Source organism: Chinchilla lanigera, unplaced genomic scaffold, assembly GCF_000276665.1.
Source record: "Chinchilla lanigera isolate Chin_1 unplaced genomic scaffold, ChiLan1.0 scaffold00015, whole genome shotgun sequence".
Taxonomy (NCBI): Eukaryota; Metazoa; Chordata; class Mammalia; order Rodentia; family Chinchillidae; genus Chinchilla; species Chinchilla lanigera.
The window spans coordinates 3,904,489-3,925,938 of NW_004955416.1; the positions used below are offsets into that span (position 1 = coordinate 3,904,489).

At 36.3% G+C, this 21,450-nt stretch overlaps 1 protein-coding gene across 4 annotated transcripts in view; it reads left to right on the plus strand.

Moving 5' to 3' along the window:
• The window catches only part of LOC102003651 (chromosome unknown open reading frame, human C15orf41), a 208,361-nt gene that overhangs the window by 98,521 nt on the left and 88,390 nt on the right, over positions 1 to 21,450 (plus strand). For 3 of the 4 annotated variants that reach the window (XM_013512674.1, XM_013512675.1, XM_005381186.2), the window contains exons 8-10: positions 2,518 to 2,585; positions 14,739 to 14,804; positions 15,406 to 15,511. In XM_013512674.1, the coding sequence (XP_013368128.1) occupies positions 2,518 to 2,585; positions 14,739 to 14,804; positions 15,406 to 15,511 (240 nt within the window). Of the gene's footprint in view, positions 1 to 2,517; positions 2,586 to 14,738; positions 14,805 to 15,405; positions 15,512 to 19,264; positions 19,593 to 21,450 lie in introns of those variants that run through there. The other variant, XM_013512676.1, reaches the window with a different exon arrangement.

Below are 21,450 nucleotides of genomic sequence, written 5' to 3' on the forward strand. Positions count from 1 at the left end.
GATAATGGTATACATCTATAAATTGTACTCTTTGACTAGATTATAATTTTTACAATTCCATTATGACTATTGCCAGTAAAATTGTTTTTATATGCTTTATTTTCTAGATGTTGCATTTGATGTAAGTTTGTGTCAAACAAAGCATAATCGAAAGGTGTATCTTTCCAAAATCTCAAATTGGTGACTGCTTTTACCATGCAAAATAAAACAGGCAGAGAAGTTTATAGAGAGACGGATTTTATTGTTGTGTTGAAGTTGTACCAATTTCATATAATGTAAATGCATTTACAATGATGTTTCCTCAACTGATCAACAAAAATTATTTTATTTCTCACTAAATATGTTATTGGTTTTCCATGTGAGAAAATGCCGTTTATGAGGCATTCTGATAATTTGGTAACATTTATATTGCTTAGCCCCAGCACATCATACTATTTTCTAAGGAAGCACACATTTGGTAAATCAAATAGTGTAAAATCTTTTTACTCCATTATGAAAGTTACATATAGACATTTGTGTAAGTGCAGTAAAGTAAATTAGTCATTTACTAAGAGAACATCACACAGTAGCAAAGATTACATGCCCGTGTACTTTTTCTTGCTTTTAGTATCTGCTATATTTTTTCCTTCAGAGCCATGGTCATCCACACTTTTTCCACCACAGCTCATATTCATTGAGAAAAAAAGTGAGAAACCAGCCACTTCAACATGCCCAAGTGTGAGTCCTGGAGACAGCTATTAGACAGAAGTCTACACAGAGACGCAAGGAAAGATAATGATTCAGGAAGCTTCAAGTGCTGTGGCTTTCATTTCTGTGCCATCACTAACCTCAGTTTCATGATTCAACATTTTGGATGTAAATAATTTACAACAATAAAAGTGAGAGCACATTTATGTGCAATAGAAGTAAATAATTTAGTTCTAAAATGTGGGATACCCCTGGTAATGAGATACCATTGAGAGTTATTAATCTATTGTCTTCATTGTACTCTGAAAATGTGTGAAATTTTGTGATTTAAAAATTTGAGGTTTTTTTTACTTTATTTCCACCTGTAAATTAAATCACAGCTGTGTGCATGGGGAGAGGAAGAAAAACAATAGAAAGAAAAAGGCAGTAATGATGCCTTACCACTTGTTTTGATGGAGGGCATAAATGACTACGTCTTATAATTACAGGATTTAAAACTATGTTCACCGATATGTAATAATAAAAGATAGGATAATTCTCTAGAAGAAAAATGTTTGTAAGTGGTGTAAAAATTTTATTTAAGTTGAACTCACATGTACAGAATCAAAATCAGTCTCAGGTAAGCCAGGGAATGATGTAACCACATCGACATTCTCAATGAAACGAAGGGTAAAGGTAATGATTCAGAGAATTATTACCAAATGCTTTCGGCTGAATTAAAGTGCCAGAATAAGATACTACTTTTTTTCCTGGACTTTGTGCAATGTCATCCCTTTGGTAAGCATCCCTTTTTGAAGTCCTGCCCCTCATTTCGTTATTTAGCCGCTGTGAGACTTCAAGTTGCTCTACCTTTCTTAACCTTACTTTCCTTAACTATAAATATGAGACTACTAATAGCGTCTAGTCAGGTGGCTGTTGTAAAGAATAAATAAAATGATCTCTCAAAGTACTTAGCACAGAGCCTTCATATGGCTGTTATCAACTACTGTGTAATTTTAATGCTTTTTTAGAAGCTCTGTAGAGGTCATGGGCAGGCTTATTCTCATTCTCAGCTTTGCCACGTATAACTGGCCTTGCGCAGGTTCCTAAGTCTCAGTTTTCGCACATGTGAAATAAAGCTAATAATAATTGCAAGGATAAAATAACATACATAAATCGCTGATACAGTGCCTGCCACCTAGGAAGCATTGAAACACTCTTTATTCATGTGTGTATCTGTTTATCTGCGTATATGTAAAAAGACTTAGACAGCCTCTTTATGCACATTCTCACCTGGGGTTAGTTTTCTATAAAATGCCTTCACTGCGGATTCCCTATATTCTCAAGTCAGTCGGCTGTTTGGCTTCTCAAGTCACAGAGGCCCAGCAGCAGTAGATGGGAAGTGGAATAGAGGAGCTGCTCAACGCTGGGTAAGTGACAAGTGTGAATTCACAGATTTACAGAGCTCTGTAAGACTGGAGATTCTTTTAGGGCAGGTCAGGTTAGTATTCTTAACTGTAAGGTAATTGCTTAATTAATGTGTACTAAATTGAATTGAAAGATTTTTAGCACAGGTTAACGGATGTTTGAAAATGTCTCCCCTTTTTAAAACAAGTTAAAATCACACCCATTTTTAAATCTTTGCAGAATATATAAGCATTAGAGAAAAGTCCATTGTATTGTTTAAATGAGGAGGAGGAATGTGTGTTGAAATTGAATTCCTCAGACATGTGGGCTGCAGGTCGTAGGACTTTCCTCAGTTCTCCATTTCATCTCGGTGTGGACCCAGTGTTAGCACTTTCCTGATGGTGCCGTGCTGCTTGTGCTGCCTTCCTTAACTAAACTTCCCAGTGCCATTGGACACGAGCATGAAATCTTGCTGAGAGACTTGCTTCTGGAGAAAAACCTGTCCTTTCTAGGTGAGTGTTGCTCTCATCTTCCGTAGCTGGTAATATCTCCTGGAGTGCTTAAATACATATTTTTAAAGTCTTCCAGCCGAAGTTATGTGCTAAAGGAAGACAGAATGATGATGGATGCTCTGCATGTTATCTTTGATTGATTTAGAACTGAGCAGGAGCTCAGTTACCTAATCCCCTGTATATACAGTACATGCACAGGCTTGCAATTAATATTTTATAGAATAAGTGGCTGGAAAAATGCTTTAATATCCTTTGCAGTATTACTTTTGGTGTCATGAGATATTAACCATAATCTGGGCCTTATGAGAGAGAAGGAGAGAGAAAAACAAAAGAAATATTGTCTATAAAGTGCTTTATATATTAAAAAGAATGGTTAGAAAAATTCGTGTTAGGTATATTCATCTCATGTTAGGGTAGTTCTTCTACTTGAAAGCAAAATATTAAGCTTTTATTATTTTTATGCCAAACATTAATTGTCCTCATAGATTTAGTATGATTGTTCAAAATCCCACATGTATGCATGTGTTTATATGCCATTGTAGAATCTAATTGCAGATTTCTAACATCTCTTAAGAACTAGAAATTAAGTCTCAAAGGACAGACATGTGGTAGCTGGTCATGGAAATAATAAACTGCCCTGTAGTGAATTTCTCATCTCTATTTTATTTTATTTTATTTTATCTTATTTATTTATCATTTATCTCCTTACCTATTTGTTTCTTTGTTTTCTCTATTTTAGATGTGGTAATTTGCAAAGAATCCATTCAAGAGTTATATGGATTTATTTTTTGTAGACAGTATGTTATAATTTTTAGAAGGAAAAAAGTAGAGAATATTGGGTTACATAATTTTTGTTTCAAATTAGCAACAAACTGGCCAAGTAAAGTCAAGGCGTGTTCTGTCAAATTAAGGTGTTTAATACAGTACTTCAATAAATCTAAATCTTAATGCTTAGTACTTTTCTTAATAAATTAGAAAATGGAGTTGGATGTGTTGTAAGATTGTTGATAATGTGAAGCTGAAAGGTATCATATTCTCTATTTAGGGTTAAAAAACAATAGAATGGGGAAGTAGTTATTAGTTACTAAATTTCAGTATGTAGAACCAGCAAGTTTTTTTATTTAAAAGGGGCAATTGAATTGTTCAACCTATGGAAATAGGGTAATTTGAGAAGAAATTGGCTTTTGAAAATCTAAAAATAAGTTGATAATAGATAGAACCAGTTGTATTGGGTGTCCATGTTGCCCCATGAGATGTATTTCAGAAACGTGGAATTCTGATAATATTAAAAGAATTAGCAGATCAAATAGATCACTCAGTGGTCACTATAGACATAGCCAAATCCAACTGTTTTGCTTTTGTTTGTTTTTGTTTGAAGCTAGCAGGGGAGCAGTCAGATTTTCAAAACTTCTTTGTGTTACTCTCTTGGCACCATCTGCCTATGATCATCAGGCCCTCAGCTCCTTCTTTTGATTCGCCTAACTTTTCTCTACCTTCTTCCTGAAGAGTAAGAGTTTAAATGTGGCTATCTTTAGATGTAGGTCCTCAACTTTCCTGAAGTGGGTGTAGACTGGATTTGCAAAAGGCATTGTGGAAATGTAGTCAAAGAATTATTTCCACTTGCCAACAAGTGGTACAGAAAATAGACCAAAACTGAAACTGATGGGTCCCATGTATTCCTCTGTTCTGTGGGATGTAGAGGTGATTATTTCATAGATGCATATCCAAAAAGTGAAATGTAATTGATCTTTAAATGAATTCTAAGACATTTAGCCAATTCCATGTAACCTCCATTCTATCTTGAAGCATTTTCTCATCAGCATACAGAAAATTGTTAACTTATGCTATGCATAGTAAGTGTTTTAATGTGGTACTGAGGGAACACATGTTTATTTATCATTAAAACATGAAAACTTAAAGGCTGTAAAATACTGTTGTGAATTGTTGTTCTTTTATCTTGTAAATAGTTCTTCGCAATGATTAATTAGCTCTAAAGTACTGTGCCAGGTAAATTTAAATAGATCATGATGTTAAATCCAACTGTCAAAAACATTACTATATAGATTATTAATCTAATCATATACTTTATTGTTTACATGTACACACATTGAATTTGGGTTTTTTTTTTGTTTTTTGGTTTTTTTCTGGTACCGGGAATCGAACTCATGACCTTGTGCTTGCCAGGCAGGCGCTGTGCCACTGAGCTAAATCCCTAGCCCCACACATTGAATTTGTTTCAGAGATTTTGCAAGTGTATTTCATTTTTAATTTATTGATTAGCAGAGGTAAAAATCTTTCTGTTAGTTTCTAATCTGAATTACTTTCCACAGAAAAAAATTTTTTATTGTTTACATATTAACCATTTTAAAAGTTATGACTTGCTCTAAAATTTTATCCTATTCTAAATTTTCTACTCATTGTAGTTTTCATAGTTACTGTGTATTTTAATCAGATATGAAATAAAGATTCTGTATTTGAATTTCTGCGTTTTGAAAAGCCTCAATAATTATTAGAGATATTATTTTGCTTACAGAATATTTTAAGAGTCAGAGTAACAGTATAACTTCTCAAGTATCCTGTAATCCAATTTTTCTTTTTTTCTTCTTTTTGTACATTCTTTCACTACATGCAGTTTACAGTCACCTTCGGGAATGGGTACATGTGTATAATATAGCATGGTTCTTCTTTTGATCCTCTCCCTCTCCCCTCCTCTGAACCCCCTTATCTCACAGGTATGATATAATGTTTACATTCATTTAAGTAATTAGGCTCCTGTACATGGCATCGCCTTACTTCCTCTTCCCCTCTCCATCTCCTGTCACCCTCAGCCTCCTGGACCCCTTCTATCTGTAAGAGATCGATCCCCTTGTCTCCTTCTGCCCATCCTTTATTGTGCTCCTTCATCCTTTTCCTTACTCAATAAGGGATACTGTACGTTATTTAAACTTGTGTGTCTGATTTATTTCACTCAACTTTATGTTTTACAGGTATATCCATTTTCCTAAAAATGTCTCAAATTTGTCCTTCTTTATAGCCCAGCAGTATTTCATTAATTATAGACATCATATTTCTTTTATCCAATCATCTGTTGATGAGAATATAGGCTGCTTCTAGGATTTAGCTTTTATGAATTGTGTTGTTAGAGGCATTGATGTACGAGTATCATTGCAGTATGATTTTTCAGCTCTTTGGGGAAGATACCTAGAAGGGGGATAGCTGCATCATATGGAACTTCTAATTTAGGTTCTCCGTACTGATAATCCATAATGGTCGCATTAGTTTACATTCCCACCAAGAATGTATTGATATCTCTTGCCAATAGAGGCAAAAACAAAATAAAGTACGAATTTTTTCCTAGCCGTACTGTTTTCTTGATTTTCTTCCTTCATAGCCACTTACTGAGTACTTGCTAGGGCATATTGCTACCCTGGCAGCATGGAAATGAGAAAGAGAAGTGTCCTTGTCATTGAAAACTTGTTCGTACTCGTGGAATTATTATCCTATCTTACAGACATATTTATACCAATAAGTATACCATTATAAGATAGTTGAAAATTGAATAAGTGATGTTAAATTTTCTAACTATGAAATATTTTTCATTTATATATTCATTTATTCCACAAATAAGTTAATAAGGTAGGTGCTATTGTAGGACATAGAGCAAAGTCAAGTGAAGTTTCTGCTTCCATGGAGTTAAGGTCTAGACAAGCTACCAAAATATGAATATAATTTCCTGCAGTTTCTGGGAGTTCTTGTCAGTCTTTTATTCATTATACATTCTTTCAGCTAACGTTTTTAGTGTGTTTTGTACATGCCAGGAACTAAAACTGTACTAACTAGTGTAAAGATGATCAGTTACAAGCACCCTATGTCCCAGAGACACACAGCCTTGTACACTGTCGTCACATCTGTTCTAGTGAGAGTGGATTCTCTGTTCAGTGCCTCTCCCTGAACAGTTGCTCACTCAGTTGTCTTCAGAATGAAAATAAACGCTCCTATGGCTAATGTCATGCTACTCTTATTAAACCTTTCTAAGAAAAAGTATATATTACACTAAAAATCAATAACTGCACGTTACAGGTGAAGAAAATGTTGCTGCCTCATGAACTATTTTTACTGACATAGTGATAGAATTTTACGTATTCATCTGTTTTACCTCTCCGGGACCTTCTTGCCCTGTGTACTGTTAGGATGGCCAGTTGCATTCATTAGCATGGCTCTCTTACCATTGAGCTAATTTAAGTATGTGCCATCATAAAGACTTTTAAAATTTAAGTTGACTCAAACGTGACCTTCTAGGAAAATTTAAAGTATATTTCAGCAAATGTTAGTAGTTCTTCCCAAGGATAACTAACTTAGAGTTAATATTTATTGATCAACATCTGAGGTCTCAGAAAATGTCAAGAACCATTGTCTACTCTGAAGCTTTCATACACGAAGAGCTGTTTAAATTTTAAGTTGATTGATTAGCACTGTGAGTACCTTACCACCTCTGCCAAAGATTTACCCCATTTATAATATTAACACGACAGAAACTTTAGTCTATTGATGAGGAAATTTTAATTTATTTCTCTCAAGGGATTAATGAGACCATGCTTTGTTGTTGTATCCCCTTATTAGACTTTTGTTCTTGTTTGTTTCAGTTAGTTTCAGTTTAGTTTTTTTTTCCCTTTTGAGACTTTTGAACAGAAAGGGTAAGTAAGAGTAGGAAGTAAAACAATGACAGTGAGAAGATGACAAAACCGTTAGCACTGTTAGGAGAAATATGAAAGAGTTTATGCCAAAGATGGAAGATAAACCACTCATCCTCCATGGACTGGCATGTCTCCAGGTCAGAGGGACTTTCATTAGTGACTTCCACAGCCGCTGTCTGGTGCAAACTCTTGTTAAGTTTAGCTTAATAAGGATGGCTCTGGAGATGTTTTATTCTTTCTGGTGGATGTTACCCTGTTAGTAGACACTAACAATTATTTTGAGTGACACCTGAGAGGCATTTTCTCTATCCCTGCCTTACCTCTTCCCCCTGTGTTTGGACAAATCAGCATTTTTTACATGGGTACTTTTCTAACATTCATGTATTACTCCATAGGACTCCAGGAGGGTATAATCTATAAAGCCAAATAGGCTTAGTAAAGGATGTCCCTTGCTGTAAGAAATTAGGTTCTTTGTTTCTAAGAGTTCATCTGCTCCTGCTGCTTTATTCCCCACCTAAAGCAATAGTGCTCTGCGGGAGAAGTGATTATGATGTGAAAACAGGGGCTTATGACTCCAGGTGAAGAACAGGCAGCAGGAATAGATGAGGCTTAGGACAGTAGGACTGTTGACATGCAGATGTTAGTGGTACCAAGTAAAAGGCTAGAAATAAAGCATATGATTATATAAGCTAAAGGGAACTGAGGTGCTTGGGTATTTCATAAGGTATAGGCCACTTATATTCCTATCTACCGGAAAGTTAAAAATAAGATACAGTTTTTAAAGTAGCAGGGACATGATATTGGGGCAGGGATATGGAGAGTTTGGGTTCTGTTTGCCCCTTCCTGAAGAAATTGTCAAGGTGAGAGACTTTCTTACTTATTCCTCTTACCAAATATACTTGTGCACACTTCTCCTGGGGACTGAGGAAAGGAACAAGAGACTCCTTGTTGCTACTGGAAGCTGAAATTCTCTCTGCAACTTTGAAGGAAGTTGTCCTGTGCATTTACAGGGGCAGTCTTCCTGCTTCTGGGCTATAGCCCTTTCCTTGTCACTGCTCTGGTAAGATAACTTAGGTCTGCTTTCCTGACCGTTGCAGGGTTATTGGGACTATTTTGGTTGTGAGTGACAGAAAGCAAATCAAACCAGTGTACATACATACATTGAAGTGATTTGTTCAGATATACATCTGGAAAATCCAAAGGAGGAAAACGGCTTCTCCTGTTTCTAGAATCCAAAAAGGCAAAACGGTATCTTCAGCATCTCCCCCTTTTCTCCTTGGATTCTGCACTTTTCTGTGTTGGCTCGTTCCCTAGAAACAAAGGTAAATCACTGGCAGTTGCTAGTTGAGTCCTTAAGGAGTTCGTAATCCCAGAGAAAAGTTTGTGAATTCTCTTTTTTCCCTGTAACAAATATTAGAAAGATCAGCATCAAGGGTCTGCTCCCATTGCTCAGTGACTGGAGGTCACGTTATTGAAGGACATTGTGAATCACATCATGATTCACATGAGTTGGGTAGTAACGCCAGGCAGGATGACATACAGGACCACAAGGTAAAAATACCTCTCTACAGTGAATTTGCTATAGGCTAAGACTTTGTTCTCCATAACCAACAGATGTGGAGGGGTCAAATCAGTTACTGTTATTGCAAGGTGGCCTTCTTGGTCCTGTGTGTATGTGCACACACATTTGTCTATCTGTGTAGGAGCTCTTTTCTGTGTCTCAGAGCTGCTAACATGCCTTTCTCTGTGGAGTTGTTTGGGGACAGATAGAGTTGTCTCCACAGAAGGGTTTGACATCAGTGACTTTAGCTAAATGGAATTGCGGTGGACAAAAGCTAACATTCAACCACTCAGAATTTGGGAGTTGAAATGGCCTCTCATGAGTGTCTAATCTCTTATGCTGTTCAGAAAAACTGGCCTTAGCCCTATCCGAGCTAGTTCCTGTCCTGTATCTTTTGAGTCTACCATGCTGATTTGTCCCTTCATTCATGGCATTAAGCCAAAAGGATTTAGAATGGTGTGGTATAATGTAAGGAAGAGTTTTATTTTTGTTGCTGTTCACGTCCCCGGTCTCTCTGCAGCCATCAGGCAGTAAGGACTGGCTTACCTAGCATCTCTTTACACTGCTCTGGCTTCTTGACCTCCCATTTGTTTCCCATCTTTAGGGCACTTCAGTTTTCCCTTGTATTGTCCCCTAAAGACATGAACGAAGGACAAGGTCAGAGCAGTCAGTTGTAGTCCTTATTAGTGGCTTTGATAAGAGGCTTGAGGGGAAGAGGTTCAAACTAATGGCTGTAATGAAATTTTGGGTTCTGTAAAGATTTCGTTTTTCTGTGCCGTCAGTTCCCTCATGAAATGTATATATTTTTGTGCCTTTCATGTGGTTTGCATATCATAACAGCTATTACTGAAGCCTTCACAATTTCTTAAATTATGTTAAAAAGTCTGAAACTTACTCTTAGAGAACATAAAAATGTAGAGAACAATGGTCATAGCTTCAAGTGTCAAGGCAGTGTTTCAGATAGCAGAAAAATATAATACGAGATACGATGTACTGTAGTTTTAATTTGTATTTATATAGGTGAGCTTTTTGACTTCCCTCAATCCAATAAAGCCACAAAGTATTAAAAAGATTATTTTTTATCATAGGGTATACTGTAACTTAGAGTTTTAGAAACCTTTTGACAAATTCATAGATAAAAGACATCAGATGTCACTTTTCATTTCCAGATGTTGTAGATTGAAATTTTGTACAATTTCTCTGGGAACAATGACATTTCTTGAATTGAAAGTGTTTAATAAAACAAAATAAAAGAAAAAAATCTTTCCTTAATAGCCTTCATGCGGCTAGGGATTTAGCGCAGCAGCACAGCGCCTGCCTGGCAAGCACGAGTTCATGAGTTCGAGTCTGGTACCGAAAAAAAAAAAATAGCCTTCATTCTCCCTGTGATTCCTAAGTATATATTAACTAGTTTCAGATGTCCTCCATTCGCTACCTCAAAACCAGCCTTTTATTTTAAAAAAAGAAATTGTACAATTAGTACTTAATTGCTTTGGGTATTTTGAGTATATATAGGAGAGGGTAACTCAAAGGCCAGAGAAATTGAACTCTCACAATGTTCTTCATACATGTATAATTTCTTTTTGAAAAATAGATTCCAAAGGGAGGTCTGACAACCCAGAAATAGACATGGGTTGTTTTTATACATTTGAAATAATAACAATGAATTTTTAAAGATTTAAAAAATTAGCATCAATTTTATCTGTGACTATAGTTTTTTAGGTATTTTTAGAGTTATACAGTAAAGAATATCACCAAAGGGCTCGAAATCAAGCAGTTATCATGCTATCTCCTCTTCACGGAGATGTGGTCTGAATAATACCGGCAGGTAGTCAGCTGCTGATCCCACAAGAAGAAAGTGAGAACTCACCCAACATCACACATCACAAATATTACGCAGGATCAGATTTAAATATTTGCTATAATTAAGACAAGCATACAGTCTACCTGGACAAAGTAGAACTTGGTTGACATGAGCTCTTGCCTCTTACCTATCCAAGAGATCCTGGTCCTGGTGGATAACTTCTCTAGTTCACTTTTACTAGCTCTTGCCCTGACAAAGTAGAACCTGGTTGACATGAGCTCTTGCCTCTTACCTATCTGAGAGATCCTGGTCCTGGTGGATAACTTCTCTAGTTCACTTTTACTATGTATTATACATAATATATGTATTATGTATGTTTGACTAGTATTCCCTAAGACTTACCTAGTTCAGAATTACAGTTTTTCATGAGGTACCCATTCTCTGAAACTTTACATTTTGTCTATCAGGAAGCTAACAAGTCCACTTTTAAGTGATAATACTGTCATATTTATTATGTTAGCAGTGAACACTTGAACTGTGACTTTAATAAACTTTGTAATTATGAAATATTTGGGGTTCTTAAATATATTCCTTAAATCAGAAGAGTGTATGTCTGCAGTATTCACTGAGTAAGATAGGTTTACAGAACTTGAAAATTGATTTGAGGAGGGAATTATACTCAAAGTAACTGTCCATATTATTGCCCCCTCCTTCTAATACTATTCTCGTTTATTTTCTGAATCTTGATCTTTTTTCTTGAAAAAGCTCAAGAGATTACTTAAACATTTAGTTTCTACTTGGAAAATTCAAACAATCATTAAGTAACCATACTTGGTTCACATATCTGAAAAGTATTGAAAGAACCTGTGTGTAGTGCATGATTCTCAAGGAAAATATAAAATATAGATCTATGGAATATAAACATCTGAACGGATCAGCTGCCCTAGAAGAAATTGGAAGAGTGACCAAAGAGCTGCCCAGAAGTAGCACCAGACAGAAATTGAACTTGAGGGAGAATTCTGTCCAAACTTTTTGGTTTTTTTTTTTATTTTGTTTTGTTTTTCTCCAGTACCGGGAACCGAACTCACGACCTTGCGCTTGCCAGGCAGGCGCTTTGCCGCTGAGCTAAATCCCCAGCCCCTGTCCAAACTTTTAAGGAGTAGATAAATCCAATGTTATTGCAATACCAGTAGTAAAAGAAAAAAAGGAAGAAATTTTCCTGTCAGTGTTAAACAGAGGGATGCAGTCTTTTACTTTATAATTGGGATGAACCTTAGCTTCAGATATTTTAGTCCAAAAGTAAAAAATGACAGCAGGAATTACCAAGTAAAACCTTGAAATTTTGGCCAAGTGTGGGGCCTCTGTGCTTTTGTTTGTTCACAGGGAGTTAAATCAGGAAAGAAAAGTTTTGCCAGTCTGGATAGGCTTTATTGACAACATGAGTATTCTTTAAAACGCATTTATGTTTTATTCATTTGTCCTTTTTGAACATTACATGTGTGTGGAACTAATGTTGGTGGTGAGACTGGGACAGATAGGACATTAAAAATGAGAAGGAACTCTTGTCCTCAGAGCAGCAGTGTGTGGTCCAAGCACAGCAGTACAAAGGAACACAGAAAAAATAAATTAGGAGGGAAGTGACATGGGCTCACAACCAGGGTATATAACTTCAAGATCCTGAAGTTAGAACTCTGACGTATCAGCCAAAATCTAAGCCTATACACAATACTTTGAACAGAGAAATCTTTCAATATGTGGGGGGCCAAGAAGGAAACATAGTGCAAAAGGCAAGAAATCAGGCCAGGTGACTGGAGCTGACCTTCAGAGTCTGTTAATGGGGTAGTCAGTGATAGGAACATCTGTGGGACATAGAAGGTGAAGAAAGCCAGCTCATCATAAGTGGTATTTCTTATCCACTCACTGCTCTTTCCTCTTAACTTTGCCAAGTTTTCCCCCTTCTCCTTTCTTAGGAAACCTAGAATGAAAGAAGTCATGTAAAGGTTGGAACAGGAGACAAGGCAGACAGTTGAGTAAATAAACATTTCAGGTGCTTGGAATAACCTCTTCTTATAAAACTAGAAGTCTTATTTCACTGGTAATGTACAGACTTCTAGATGGTATTTTTTGGGTACAGTTCTTCTTGGATCAAATTAATATCCAATGAAAGAGCAGAATGGAAGGAGGGAGTGAAGGAGGTGGAGATAGAACATGAGAATATGAGTGAGAATGAAAGAACCAAAAAAATACAGTGATATTTTCAAGTTCTCTATAAAAAAGATGCAAAAATTCCCTAGCCTCATTTAATGTTTTATGTTCAGGTTTTGCGGTTTGGGTTTTTAAATTTTCATGTTAAGGAAGTCATGCAGTTTAAATGGTAGGTATTGTACTAGTAATTTCAGTACCACGAACAGGAGTGTACATCTGCTTTTAAAGGGACTTTATTGTGTGCATTTGGATTGCTTGATGACCTTTGAAATTTTGTTTTGAGCTGCTGTCAGAAACATAATCATTTTTCTTTCTGAAATAGATTTTAACATGTACAGAGGTTGATCATGCTAGGATAATTTTAATAAAACATTAATCTACCTTTCTTAATGTCAGCCCAGCTTGTAAGACTGTTCATCATCTATCTAAAACATCAGCTCAAGGCACTGGAGTTGATTTCATTAAATGCCTTCCCCATTAAACATTCTAGTTATGGTCATAGCAAAGTTAGATGACAGAAATTTTTCCAGTCTTATTTTCTATAATCCAGTTTCCAAATCCTCTTTTTTTTTAAGTTAATAGTAATTTGTGTCACATAATCTCAGGTTAACTTAAAAGTTTTTAAATTTCAAAGAGGCGAAGATGGTTCCAAATTCTGGCCTCCATGCTTTAAAATCTGGACAGTCTAAAGATACCGAATTTTATCAAAATTGAGCTTAAGTATCTACTTTAAATATGTATCTTGTCATTAAGAGGTTATTTATGTGTAAAATGCTGACCTTTCAAAATGTACACAAGAGTGTTCTAAAACAGAGTTTCTGAACATTGGCCATGAAGCCACTGTCTTGGGCTGACAAATGGATTGGAAATAAGCTACCCAACACTGGGAATGGGCCATTAATTTTAATCAAAGGTGATGCGAGAAGGCGAATGGGATGCATGGCAATGTCAACAGCCCAGTAGGTGTTAAGAGACCACACAGCCTTCCTTGTTACTTGGTTGGGCCATTAGTTGAGGTTGGGTGAAGACAGAAAGCCATGTCTGGAATTGAATGACCAGGTCACTTCGAAATCTAATGGAGAACTCCCCATTTCAGAAATCACATTGTAGTGCCATTAGAAGTCAAGGACAGCATTTAGAAAACATTGTTTTTTTTGTTTTTTTTTTTTTTTTAAATTAAGGACCTTGTTAGTTTTTTCCAACTTTGTCAGGCTTCCCGTTTTCCTACCTGCGTTCCTTCTGGGTAGATTGGTGATATTTACAGATGATCAAGAAATCGAACAGACTAAGGAAAAAATTGCAAAGCCTATTTGCTTTTCAGAATTACATACTTAGTTTAAAATCCTAGTAAATACTAGAAATACTAGTGTACCAAAGGAGTTAAGCAGGGTAATTAATTCTTTGCAGTGATCCTGTTGTCCTTGTCCTTTTCTTGTGTGTAGGAATAGTTTTCCTAGTTGAAACTAAATTTTCTTATTGATTTAATGCAAGTATTTGTCTCATAATTGTAAAGGTCATGATCCTCATGCTTTACTGTAAAGTATCAATATTGGCCAGTAACATTAGTGATATTCATGGTAATGAAATATTTTATCAGTAAGTATATTTCTTGTATATATCTTTGAGTATTTTGAGTTATAAAAAAGGTAGCATATGACAACTTGCTGTTTACAGTAAGGGCATAAAATGCAAACAGGACAAAGAAGCATTTTTATCTGCTTCAGGTTTGTTAAGAAAATTCATTTATTCTGACACAGCATTGCATGCATAAGAAAGATATGTATGACTACATTAGTAACTTTTGTACATATCCAAGAAAGAAAAGCAATTATATTGCTGTCTTGTTAATGGGATATTGTTATAAGTAATAGTATTTGTTCTTTCTCTAGATGAAGATCAGCTCCGTGCAAAGGGTTACGACAAAACACCAGACTTTATTTTACAAGTACCAGTTGGTAAGTTCCTAAACTCTGTTATTCATTTGTTTGTAGAGATAAGGTTTTTCCATTCCTTTTTAAAATATGTTAATATTAGAAAATGTTTCCAAAGTGTATTAGCTTTATAGTATTGTTTCTAAATGGGTCAAATGGTTGGAAAAGATTATTGTAAATACCAGAAAATAATAGATTCAGAAGAAATTTATGTCTTAAAAAGTTTTCCATATAATTGAGAAATGAATATGGAGTATGGCTTCTTCTAATGTCAGCTGCCATTTTCAACTCCTTTCTCTAAATTGTGAATTTTTCAGAGAGTTCTGTTGAATAGATAGGCTTGCTCTGATTTGCGTGGCACATTCCTGGTCAAGTTAGAGAATCACAGTCTTGAAGTAGGAAAAGGACTCTTGGAGAATGTGATGAAAACAAAAGGAATGTGACTGCAGTGTGAATGTTCTTTGTGATGAGCGTATACCATGCCGTGTTTTATAATTACATCCAGAGTTGATGGTGAGGGCTAAACCTCTGCTCATTATTGTGAAACGTGGAGAGGCCTCTGCAGAGTTCAGAATTTTCAATCTTCCCTCTCTTCACCATATATTAGTAATGCTTTGTCCCTTAGCTGTAGAAGGGCACATAATTCACTGGATTGAAAGCAAAGCCTCATTTGGTGATGAATGTAGCCACCACGCCTACCTGCATGACCAGTTCTGGAGCTACTGGAATAGGTAAGGTCCCATTATTTTCTGTTAAGATAAACGATACTCAGCTGAAATCTCATTAGAAAAAATATTTTGTTTAGCTGGTAAAAATGCTAGTAGCCTTTTTTTGTAATAAATATAGTCTTGATTAATGTATTAATTTCAGATAATTTAAACTTCTCTGCTTTCATAATGTTGCTTCATTTTTTAAAACTAAAAATATCTGTCTAAGGTCAAAGTTATATATACTCTCATATATTACTTTGATAATATTGGTGCATTTAAAATATGTATAACAAGATGTGATGCATATTATAAACACTGAATTTTTATCCCTTTGATGTGAAATGTGTACTTATTGTCAGATCATAAAAATAATTATTTCAGCTGAGGAAAATACCAGATGATTTGAAAGATGAAAATGATTTAGCTTACAACAATAGAAAACAGCTCCAAAGAGATGTGGCTCTCAGCCATTGTGAAAGGGTTAAGGGTGCCCAGATCTGAGATTATTTCAGTTAATCCTCACAAGGAAGTTATTTTTGTCCCCATTTTATAGGTAACTAAACTGTACTCAAAGGGAGAAAATAATGTAGGATTCAGCTAGTTACCATGGGCCTGCTTTTCTCTGACTCACTCCCAAACCCAAGTTCTTTCCAGCACGGTATTGTTGTCATCCGTAATACAACTGTTGAAACTTCAGCCTGTTCTAAGATTACACGTAAGTTTTCACACCGTGTATTTTTCCCTCTTAGAACATTTATTTTTCCCTTTCTAGATTAACTGTTTTCCTAAGTCAAATGCAGTAATGAGATGACATTGGCCCTGAACATTAAGGAAAGAGAAAGTAGATATGTAGACAAGAGCTTCGTCCTAAAGTGGGGGTAGTGGTCGGTAGTGACAGGCTACAGAATTTAGTATTATATTGTTGCTCAGCTTTACAAAAGGCCGGCGGACATCGCCCGTAGCAGCTGTGCTAAACTAAGCCTACTTTTTGCCATGGTAACAATGATCATGACAAAATGCTGAATGTAATGGCTTTCTTGATTTTCTTGTGTAATTGCGCGTGGCATCCGAGCTTTACTTTACAGGGATGGAGGAGGAAAGTGCAAAATGTTTTAGAAATCAATGCTGCTTCAGCATTTCCTGTGTTTTATTCAGCCATTATTCAAATTAACAGTAATGTGCCAAATGGAATTTTAGATTTTTAGCAATTTTATGATGAGTTTGAAATAGTAAAGAAAGCATCATTTATAGGGAAAGCAATGACAAGAAAATCAAATTGCATAAGTTTAGGTTGCTAAAGGATTAAAAAATACTGATAGAGTAAATCAGTATGCACTGAGTCTTTTTTCCCATTTGGTACTGGACAAGTCTTTTCTCAGAAACAATTACAAATTGAATCCCAGATAGCAGAGCTTACTGAGAAGTTCCCAAAACATATCTTCATTCTAGAATAAGTCAGTTGTTTATTGAGAACTACTGTGTTCCCAGCACTCATCATTTACAGCCATGTTAAATAATCTAATCATCTGTGTGATAGACTTACAGATTATTGTCATGGCCGGAGGGGGTCTGAGTGATGGATAATTTAATACAGTTTCCTTTGAGTAAGATTTTAACATTTTGTTGCATTCTACTTTTTCCACTCTAATGACATTTTACTTAGACTATTATTGATTTACATTCCCTGAACATATTTTTTGAATATGTACCAGCCAAATAGGCATGAATTTATGTAGGGCATGTTGGGTGATAAGGGAACAGCAGCCTTGATTTAAAATGGCCCCAGTTATTCAAGAAGGAAATACTGTACACAGAAGTCACTGACATTACCAAATGTCTGCAGAGAAGTCTCAAAAGGCAATAGTGCCTCAATTCAAAATGGAACATGGGTGCAGTTCCTTGGATATACATTTGGGTATAATAAGAAGGTGGACTTAGCAGCGATGGGGCGTTCTGATGGAAGAGGATGTTAGCCCACTGTGGCAGTGAGGGATCCTACTTTCTTCATATTTGCATCAACAGAACTCCCAGAGCAGTTGATGAAGTTCTTCACTGTTGAAAGAATTCTTTCCAACCTGTAGATGGACTTTCAAGGAAGCTCCTTGTTGGTGTTGGGCTGTTTCATTCATGTAATCAGGCTCCAGCTAACCCAAAAACTAGTGTTATCTAATTGGGGCAGATTTTCAGATTAAAGATTAGACCTTATTATAAGGTAGTTCAATTAATATTTGTGGAATAATGCTTTTGTATAAACCATTTTCCACACAAATAAGTGCAGAACCCCTAATTTTTAGACTATCTCTGCTATAAGAAGTATCTTCCATAGTAAATTGATATTCTTATTCACTGTCCAGCAGCTTTGATATAGGGACTCATTCCTTCTCTGTATTAAAGCATTTTCTTGCTCCTGTGTTGTTGCTTTTCCCTGGGTGTCCTCCTGCACTGCCAGCAGCACACTGTCTCCTCAGCTGGCTCTTCCACCTTTTCTCAGTATCTAGGCTGCAGCACTCAGTGCCCGCCCATCTCCCCCACCCCACCTTCTTTAAAATCTACACTCATATCCTAGCTGGTCTCGGGGGGGTTCACTGGTCTTGTAGATTTGTCTACCACCTCTTTGTTTCTGTCTCCTACTTTTTATCCCCAGCTCTAATGTTTCCCCTGAATGATTTGTCCACTTAGTACAGTGCCTCCTTTGGGTCTCAAGTAGGTAACTCAGATTTAACACGTCCAAAACTAAACTCTCGAGTATTCTTCCCAAGCTCGTTATTTCTCATTCCTCCCCAGCTCAATCAATGGTGCTACCATTTACTCAGTTACTCAATTCAGAAACCTGTGTTTTACGCATCAGCAAATTCATTCAGCTCTGTCTGTCCTCACTATGTCTTGAATAGTGTCATTTTTTGCCACTTCAACTGCTTTGTCTTTGCCTCTGTTATTACCTCTGGGACAGTTGCTCTAGTGTTCAGACTGACCTCCTCAGATCCACTCTTGCAGCCCTGCAGTGCGTGTTGATACCCCTGTCTTAGAAAACAATATTATATTACTTTCTTGCTCAAAACTCTTCAGAGCCTTCTCTTCACATTTAAAAATAAAATCTAAAACCCTGTGATATTTAGGGCGCTGTGCATGATCTGCTTCCTGCCAGCTTATTTATTTTCTCCCCTCGCCTCAGACTCTTTCTCTTTGACTTCTTCTTCCACATTGGTTTTCCTAGTGTTCCTTGAATGCTATTTCTTATCTCTGATTCAAGACTCTTACTCTGCCTAATCCTTCTGCCTGGAATTTTCTTTACCGAGATCTCCACATAACTTTCTTCTTACGGCGTTCAATCTCTGTTTAAATTTCCATTCCACTCCTGTCTACCCAAACTAAGCTGTAAAGCCCTCAGGTATCTCTCTCTGTCCTCCTTGAGTTTTGCTTCTCTTCATCCTTACCCGTATCTAAATGAGTGACAAGAATGTCATTGAGAACATTTATATAAACACCAATTTGCTTGTTTGAGTGAAAACCTTTAAAAGAACTCTCCCTTTTATATGGTGCTTTTTGCAAGTTTTTTTGTGTAGTGTATTCTTCTTTGCTTTGTTATCAAAACTTCAGAAACTTACCCTGGCTTAATTTGCTTTGAAAAAAATTTAAACTTGTGCAGTGGTGTCTCCATTCCAAAATCAGATATACTGATGATAATACCTGAAGTGCCTTTGCTACATGCAAACCCCCATCGTGCGTATGACTAAAGGAGTACATAATTTCTCAAAACTGGACTTTCTCTTACAGAGCTAGAAGACATAGAGTGCCTCTGAGAAGCAGCCTGGAACAAAGAGCTCTAAATTGTATCAAGCTGCTAGAAAAAATATTTTCTTATAAAATCAACACATATAGCCTTCTTGCTCTATTTACCTAATCAGAAAATGAGTTATTTGACCTATATTAGCTGCTATATTTTTATCAAGGCGATGACAGACAGAGGAGGAACCAATTCTGCAATTTAAGGCCAGTTTATACACGTGGGCTCTGATATAGGGCCTTTCAAAGAAGCAAAAGACACTCTGTGGTTACTTTTGGTAATTGGAAAAAGAGTTTCAATAAAAATACTGAAAAATGTATCAAACTTACCCTTCTTCATGGCAGAGTAGTACTCCATTGTATAAAAAAATCACATGCACCTTGAGACCATATTCTTAATTGAAATAAATTAGACACACGTAAAAATACCATATTATTTCTCTGGTGTGAGAAGCCAAAAGTGTAAATAAGGACGAAAATATATGATAGATACTGTGAAATAAGAAGAAAATGTTGACTGTTCTTATTCCAGTGTGATAGAAAAAGTCAAAGAGAAAGAGTCTGAGGTGAGGGGAAGGGAAACATGGGAGAGGGGAGTGGAAAAGGAAGGAAGGGAAAAGAAAAAAAATGAGAAAGGAGAAAAAAAATGGAAACAAAGCTTTCTTAAATGAGGGGAAGGGAATTTGAAGGGAGGGGAGGGGAATGGGGAAAAAAAGGATCAAATTATATCATGTACAGATACAAATTCTCTATGATGAATATGATCATTATGTAGATCTAAAATGTACCAATAAACTTAATTTTAAAAATAAAATTTTAATTTGGTATAAAAAATACTGAGAACCAAATGCTACAAAGCACATAAAGAGTACTGCCCAACAACTAGTGATCAAAATATGGAAATCACAACAAGTTTAGCCCCTCCCTGGAACGCGTCAAGGGACAATCAGGCACATGGTCGTCAGTCGTGTTTACTGAAGACCCATGTGCACTCTGTAGATGCACCTCCCTAAGGAGGGGTGTGCTTACCAGCTGGAAAGAATGAGGTAAAGTTTTGTTTGAGTATGAGTTTTCAATTTAGTGATCCTTAAAGTAATGGAAGCGATATGGGGTGTGAATCCAGGTCATGCTACTTTCTGGTCCTATGACTGGAGGAAGTTTGCTTAGCCTCCCTAAGCCCTTGTTTTCTCTTCAATAAAATGAGCTTAATAATACCACGCTTGCCCTGTCATCGTGAAGCTCAGTTGTTCAGTCCATATAAAGGACTTCCTATTACCTAGCAGTCTATAAGCATCAATTCTGCTCTGTTGTTCTTTACTATATAGAGCATCGTCTGATGAAATTTAGAAGTCTTAGGATTAAACATTTTTAATGGCTTTCTTTGCCAGATAAGTAACTTAGCTAACTAGACCACTTAATGTGACGGACACTTCTTTGGGAAACTTCTGTGTTCCAAGATTGGATTTGGTGCTCCTTGTGTGTTGTTTTCATAATTTCACCCTCCATTGAGTTTCATACTATTTGTTTTATCCATCATTGAATGCCCAGAAGTAGGGAAAAAAAACCCTGGCATATAGTAGCTGATCAGTACATATTTATTGAGTGAATGATTGTATGAATGAATTTACTAATGTTTATCAGGCAATAATATTTTGAAACTGTTATTAAGGATTATATAAAGTATGATGACATTGAGCCTTAAAAGAGCCATTTTCTTTCCTTTGGGAATCCCACTGTAAGAACACTGAGAAAAGTGACTACTTTTTCTAAGAAACTAGGCTTTTCAAATTTATAGGATTTCTTTTGTTGTTGTTTTTGGGGTTTTTTGTGTTACAAAAAGAAGCAAGCTGTGTACTTCCAAAGTCATTTCTTGTAGTGGTGTAAGGATGAGGGGTGATGAGCACCAGGGAAATGATGGCCTTGATCGTATTTCTGTACTACCAGAAAGATTAAGAGCTGCATGCCATCTGTCAGATTTTTGAATCTGTGGCTCCAGAGAGTCTGCTTTCCTAGAGGCAGTGCTAAGCTAATACCTTCTGCCACAGAATTGATTTGACTTCATGTCTTACCTCTAAGTATTTTTTAAAGATCAGTTATTTACTGAATGGTTTAGTGATTGCTTTCTCTGGTCTGTGATAACCTGCGAGCCGAGCATTTAGAACGGAACTGCCAAACAG